This window comes from Notothenia coriiceps, unplaced genomic scaffold (genome assembly GCF_000735185.1).
Source record: "Notothenia coriiceps isolate Sejong01 unplaced genomic scaffold, NC01 NC01_scaffold00020579, whole genome shotgun sequence".
Classification (NCBI taxonomy): domain Eukaryota; kingdom Metazoa; phylum Chordata; class Actinopteri; order Perciformes; family Nototheniidae; genus Notothenia; species Notothenia coriiceps.
Window position 1 is genome coordinate 4,749 of NW_011353280.1, and position 7,581 is coordinate 12,329.

At 39.8% G+C, this 7,581-nt stretch overlaps 1 protein-coding gene across 1 annotated transcript; it reads left to right on the forward strand.

Moving 5' to 3' along the window:
• Positions 1 to 609: 609 nt before the first annotated feature.
• Positions 610 to 7,047, forward strand: LOC104952824 (ubiquitin carboxyl-terminal hydrolase 31-like; the record flags this gene model as incomplete). Its single annotated transcript, XM_010779739.1, has 9 exons — positions 610 to 1,773; positions 3,214 to 3,348; positions 3,713 to 3,807; positions 3,897 to 3,989; positions 5,243 to 5,378; positions 5,720 to 5,867; positions 5,964 to 6,144; positions 6,542 to 6,653; positions 6,953 to 7,047. Coding segments are annotated over exons 1-9 (1,520 nt in total), but the record flags the coding sequence as incomplete, so codon positions are not given.
• Positions 7,048 to 7,581: the final 534 nt, after the last annotated feature.

Genomic DNA, 7,581 nt, shown 5'->3' on the forward strand with positions numbered 1-7,581 from the left:
TTAAGTAAGTTATGTTGTTTCCCACTTTAAATCCACTCAAAATTCATGGGAAAGTATTCATGCTTCATTGCCATGTAACTCTCTTAAGACATACAAATTAATACATATTGCACACACACATCTCTGGCGATACAAAAGCCACACACTTTTTTTCTATAATAACTGCAAGTAGGCTACTCAATATTTAGACTCATTGTGCCTCCCTCAGGAAAAAGAGTGAACTGACAAAGAGCAGTGGGAAAAAATGTCTTAATTCTTACATTTTGTTCTTTTTGTTTTTTATAATACATAATATGACAATTTTTCATTTGTCTTTTGGAATTAAACAAATGTATGCATAAAAACTACGTTATCAACTACAGAAGTTTCAAAATGATATCTATAAGGTTTCAGCTTATTCACCTGTAGTTTTAAATTTTTATAATTTATCCTAATGTACAATTAAATTATTGGCAAATCAAATGGCTGATATGGCATATTTACTGGACTAAAAATAATATAATGCCATGCTGCTGCTCTTACTCCAGTCCAGCAGGTGGCGGTGATACAGACGTGAACCAGCTCACTGTCTGCCAACACAAACAAGCAGAAGAAGAAAATCTAAAACGATTCAGCTTGAGGTTTTTGTATTTTAGCCTGAATGTGCCTCCAAATATGTGACAAATGTGAGGTTCACCAAATGTAGGACACTCTCCTTACTTCAGCTGCAGTTAACTGCAGAGTATGGCAGAATATCAGTTTCTGTTGGACCTGAACATCTCGGCGGAAAAGGACTGTTGCCGTTTCTGCTGCTCTTGTTGTTATTGTAGCTAGCGTTAGCGTTAGCTAATTAGCTAAGCAATAGCTCACAGCAAAACCGATGTTGATTCATTGCTGCGGGGCAGTGAACTGCAAAAACAAGGTAACTCTGGAGCAACTTCCAGACATCAACAAGAGACCTTAGCAACGTTTATGAAACGCCTTTAAGTCATTGTGTAATTGACTTTAGCCAGTGTTTTAGGTGTTGTTACAGTGCAGGATATTCTAACGTTATTTGACAGATTACACGGATAAATTACGGCTGCATGCTTTTGAAGAAAACATGGATTAAAAATGATATTACTAGTTAAGGTCAGCTAACCCCTAACGATGCCAGCAGCTAGTGCTGTCTGCACGTTTTGAGATGGAGCAGCAGATAGCAGCCAGTGACATGGCTCTAATCTTTCCCATCACACCTGTCTGAGTTGTAAAGCCTGTGAAAGAGAAATCATGTCTTGCAAAGCCGCAACCAAGGACAAGAAGTCAAGCTTCAGCAAGAAGCTGTTCCGGCGGGGCTCTGTGCGCTCTGTGGGCAGCTTCATGGGCAGATTCATCCGGACTCTGACCGCCCTATCACACTATGGATCTGAAGTGCAAGCAGAAGATGAGAAAGATGACGGGGGGTTCTCCTCTTTTAAACCTGGGTGTAAGGATGTGCCCATGGAGGATGGGGACCTGGCGGGTTTGCTGTGTGGAGACAGGGTTCCTGGAGTGTCAGGGCTGAAAAACCACGGGAACACCTGCTTCATGAATGCCATCCTGCAGTGTCTCAGCAACACGGAACTCTTCGCTGAGTACCTGGTTCTGGAGCATTACAAAGGCGATGAGCAGGAAGAGGACAAACCAAAGACAAATGGCTTACTTCTTCACAAGAAGGGTCCTCTGGCCAAAGGAGAGGTGACGGAGCAGCTGTCAGGACTCATGCGGGCTCTGTGGACCTTTGAGTACACCCCACAGCATAGCAGGGATTTCAAGGTAAATGCATGACTTTTGCCACTTCTGCAGAAAAAGTACTTTGCCAATACTGCCAGAGTTGGAAGAAGTACTCAGATGTTCTGTTTCAGTAAAAGTAGAACTACCAGAGTGTAGGAATACTGTGTTACAAGTCAAAGTCCTGCATTCAAAATGTTTCTCAAGTAAAAGTACAAAAGTATTGACAAGATTTGAAAGCAAATGTATATTCGAATATTCGACCCCCCCAAAAACGGTTAACCGATCAACCGAAATACATATCCTATACAAATAAATAAAAAATAAATAAATACATGTTCAAATAAGTATAGAAACCAAGTCGAATATGTCAAATGTATTGAACTGGTGATCACAGTTTGAACAGTTGACAGCTATAGGCCTAGCTTTCATGCTTAAAACATAACTAGGTTTTAAAATGAAAGAGGGATCATACATGAACAACATAACGGGTTAGGGTAACGTGACCCTATTACAACAGAGATCAACAACCTATAACAGGGCCTATGCACAGAATGCAGCTATTCAATACTCATTCTTGTTTAAGAATATGAGCATGTCTACTCAGGGTGAGGCGGGTGCGGAGGCGATTCACAATCAGGCCAGCTGTAGAGAAGACCCTCTCAGCTGGAATTTGGGCATAAGATGAGGTTTGAGTCTGCGTGTAGGGAGGGGCAGCAGCCATATAATTGGCTAGAACTAGCTAGATCTGATGGATTTGGACATAAACGTGAGTGAAGTATAACCGGATGCGAGAGAGAGAGATCAGCACCTGCAGCTCTGCCCGCTGTGAGGGACCGGTGAGGGGAGCAAAACACACCTTTAGACCTAACACATGTAGCTATGGCACTGTCGTATACTGTACATTGAATTATTCCAGATAATATGTAATCAACTTAGGAACCCCTCCTAAAAAATTTTTTTTTTACAATACATATATTCATAACTCATATTCTCATATTCGAATACCTGAATAATTTCGAATATTCGATCCATCGTTCCCATCCCTACTAAATATACATAAAGTACCAAAAGTAAAGTACACGCGATGCAGATTGGCCCATTTCAGAATCATATAATATATATTGTCATTATAATCATTGATGTATTAATGTGTTTATCAAGCAATATTAATATAACTAAAGTCTTATTTAAGTGTTGATTCGATATTTTCTTATCATGAATCCATATCTGCAAAGTAAATAAAGTTACTACGTAAATGTGGTGGAGTAAAGGTACAATATTTACCTCTGAATTGTCTAGTGGAGTAGAATTACAAAGTAGCATAACATTGATTTACTCAAGTAAAGTACCTCAGAATTGTACTTAAATACAATACTTGTGTAAATACTTATTGAAACCTCATAACCACCATATTTAAGTTTACTTGATAGTACTTACGTTTTGACCTTGCACACATTGTAATCACCACGCTGTTTGTTACAGAATGCTGTGTCGAAAAATGCCATCCAGTTTAAGGGGAATTCTCAGCACGATGCTCAGGAGTTTCTGCTGTGGCTGCTGGACAGAGTTCACGAGGACCTGAACACAGGGAACCCTAACATCAGGCCTGCTATTAAGGTACGTTTAGAAGACTTGTGGCTTTTTTTTAAACAGGCATAGTTTGGTGTTAAATTGAAAAACAGTGATTTCCTGTGGCACATTCCTCCTTATTTCTGAACCACACAGTCCTTGGGGCCAGGAAGCTGATTATAGTTATTCAAGTTGTTATTGAAAATCTATTTTGCACGATATGTGTTTATATTGTTCTGGTCACACTAATGAGTTGCTTTCACAGTCCTGCTCAGCTAGACCTGCCTGGTCTTGTTTCCTCTGGATTTCCTATAGCTAGTTGATAACAACAGAATACATGAACTGCATTTGAACTAGCTTATGAAGTATTATTTATGACTGACTAGTAATACCTGTTTGTTTTTGCTGCCAGCCACCTATAGAAGAAGACGATCAAAGCTTGGAAGGGCCCTCTCCTCCCCTGTCTGCTGGGTCCTTTGTGCAAGAACTGTTTCAGGCTCAGTACAGGTAGACTTTACACCTAGTAAAACATGTTTTTTCCACCATCGCCACGCTATCTTTCTGCCATATTTAGAGATGACGTTTTGTCCCAACAGATCATCTTTAACTTGCCCACATTGCCAAAAGCAGAGCAATACGTTTGATCCCTTCCTCTGCATCTCCTTACCAATCCCACTGCCCCACACACGGTGAGTTATCCGTCAACATCGCTCAGTTGAGAGGTCTTCACATGTTCATGACTACCTAATACTGGTTTATACAGTAATCCACATTACATAGCTGAAGTAAACATTTCTTTATAAGGTTTTCAAAAAAGACTTCAAAAGGGATCATACCATACAAGTTTACGAGAACCTGAAGCAAATATTAGCACGTGTTGTTCCATAAAAGGAATGTAACTTGGTGAGTTAGGGCTGTATCGGGGGTTGAAGGTGCAGGCGGAGCAGCAAACAGGTTTGGGAGAAGTGTGCACTTTCAAAACAGCAGTTTGTTCATTTTAGATCCCCCCAGCCACAAACTGTTCTCTCTGCAGCATCAGGACTAAAACCACCAGACTAAGGGACAATTTCATCCCACAGACCATAAGACTGTTAAACACCTGAACTTATGAAAGAACATCCATAAACATTCATCTGTCTGCATTAGGGATCGACCGATATGGCTTTTTCAAGACCGATACCGATTATTAGTAATCAAGGAGACAGATAACCGATATTTGGAACCGATATACATTTGCAGTAAAATCAGAAAATCTTGTGGTCAAAATGTAGAATAACACAACTTCTTTGAAATGCCTTTTTATGTTTAATGAACTTTTCAACATCTTAAAACTGGTTTTCCTCTCTTTAACCCTGAGTAAAGTAAATGAAGTAAAAATAAAATAGAAACTACTAAAACTTGTTCTGAACTTCTGATATTTGAGTCTCACTCATTTAGTAGTAGGAAGCAGAGTTGCTGCGAGGCTCCGCTAGCAGCCGTCCCAGCGGGATTTAAACTCACAACCTTCCTATCTTCAGCCCACCTCACTATCCATTCGACCACCACTATTCCATTTACTTGTATATAGACTCTTCTTGCACTATTTCTAATGCATTTGTATTTACTTGCACTATTTGATCTGTTTTATTTGTTCTATGTCCTATATATATGTTGCACTGTTGGAGGAGGCTGTGACTTACGTTTTTCATTGACATATCTACACTGTAGCTAATGTACAAATGACAATAAAGCCTTGAATCTTTAGGGGTGTATTCAGAACAGAAAAAAAAATGGGGAAAATAAGCGAACGTTACGCTTGTCAAACATGGGTTTAAAGCAGAAGAAACCTTGCTACCATAGTACATCATGTAGAATCACCATCTGTTGGCTTCACCTTTCACTTTCTCGGTGAGGCTCACTAAACAAACGCAGGATAGAGTATAATATTTGTGTTGTTTGCCAGGCCCCTGTATGTGACGGTGGTCTACCAGGGGAAGTACTCTCACTGCATGAGGATCGGAGTGGCCGTTCCCCTCAACAGCACGGTGTACCGCCTCCGAGATGCTGTGTCACGTGAGACCAAGATCCCCATGGACCAGGTGCTATTCCTGTCTCTTATCAGCTCCGGGTCTGACACACTGGGAATATATGTTACAGTCACACAATGGAAACTCACTGTTTCGAAAGCCAGCTCTTCCTCTGTTTGTTATAAACCCATCTTTCTTGTGAAGTGATCAATACACTGAGAGAGATATTCTTAAACACTGTTGTCCCTGAGGCTTTGAAACCTGAGTGCTAACATTGATTCAATCTGGCAGAATGAAAATGCTACAGGAGTTCAAGTAAATAAGGGGTAAAGCAAGATAAGGAGGTATTTTCTGATGACTATTTTTGCATAATGGTAAAAAAACACTCATTTTCTTTCTTTCTTCTCTTTCAGTTTGTTCTGACTGAAATGTACTACGACGGTTTTCATCGTTCATTTTGTGATGACGACGATGATCTCGAAATCATTCAGGAGAGTGATTCCATTTTTGCCTTTGAGACACCTGAGACCTTCAAACTGGAAAACATACGCACAAAAAGAGGTAAGTTACACTTCATATTTCTCCCATTATTCAGCTTTTTTTCCACTCTAACTTAGTAGAAAGGAATTTACCGACACTTGCTTTTATGTTTCACAGGAAGTCTTCTGGCAAACCTGAATCATAACAACTTAAAGTATGGGACAGAAATGAGCAGGACTCCGTCGTTCATGCAAGGAGCCTTGACACCTTTAACTGCATCACCCAATAAAAACCTGGGGCCAGAGAAAGTTATCCTTCTGGTGTGCAACAGGGCATGTACCGGGCACCAAGGAAAGAGGTACAATCACAATACTCTATGTTCTCTGATGCTAATATTCGTACGTGTTGTTTTCATGTTCTTCTCAACTATGAAGCTCATAAAACAAATTCAGGGCTGCATGGTATGAGGAGTATATGCAACAAGTCTGTTCAGTATCACAATCAAATATTACTTCTGCTAAAAAGATATTAAAGTATACTTGCTTCTACCTTTCTGCTGCTATCAGTATACCTCTAAAATACAACAAGTTTTGAATAAAAAAATGATATGGTGATAAAAAAACAATACATTTTGCAGCCCTAAAACATGTCCAGTCTTTATTGGTATTTTCCAAGAATGGTAGCGATGGGTAAATGGTGTGTTAGTGTTGTGCAAAGAGGAATTTTTAACAGCAATGCACGTTATTTTGTTTTAGGTTCGGACTGCCTTTTGTACTGTACATGGAGCGCACTGTGACCTGGGATACTCTACAGAAAGAGATCCTGGAGAAAATGCGACATCTTCTGAGGCCGGGGGTATTCATCCAGGTAGGAACAGAAATAACATGTTTGTCTTTATATTGAATGTACTGCAAATGAATTGATGCTTCACACAGTAAGCTGGTGAATATGAAATATCAGCTTCCAAAAAGACTGTTATCAGTGAAATACTGAGACATAACTTTTAGGTATAAACGGAAATCCCTGAAGCTGTCTGATTTACACCTGGTTTAACAAGCCAGATGTATTAGGATTAGAGAAGTGCTGACAGTGGTGTGTGTGTGTGTGTGTGTGTGTGTGTGTGTGTGTGTGTGTGTGTGTGTGTGTGTGTGTGTGTGTGTGTGTAGGTCGGACCTTTCAGTCTCCGGGTGGTTGGTGTTGTCGGCATCACTTACCTCCTTCCTCAAGATGAGCGACCACTGTGTCACCCCACTGTGGAAAGGTCAGTTCTGCTGCTTTATATTTCAACATCTGGTTAATGCCTGAAAAGTTTGAAAATCTGTGATTAGTTTTCCTATTTGTGATTTAGTCGTTAAATGCCTACTAACATAATAATTACTTTCCCAGGCATTCATGCTGTAGAGGTAGATATTTGAATGTTACCAGGCAGACATGCACAGACTTGGCGATGCTGTTTTCTGCCTCTTAAAATTTGAGATCTTTTACTTTTCTCTTTTCATATTAACTGACATAAGACATTTCAAAACATCACCTTTAACTTTGAGGAACTGGGATGGGACTTATTATAAACTTGCTTTTGTGACAAGCCCTAACATGATTTTGACTGTTTGTTAAAATGCCGGTTTAGCATGTTTGACTTTTTACCTACATCAGTTTGCATCAATAAAACAAGTCACAGCTTCTTGCTCAATAGGGGTTCATGAATCAAAGTGAAAAGGTTGCTTCTGGTATTACTGCAATGGATCAATCCCTTCTTTGATGACTACTAGGATTACTCTTTAGATGTTATCATTTG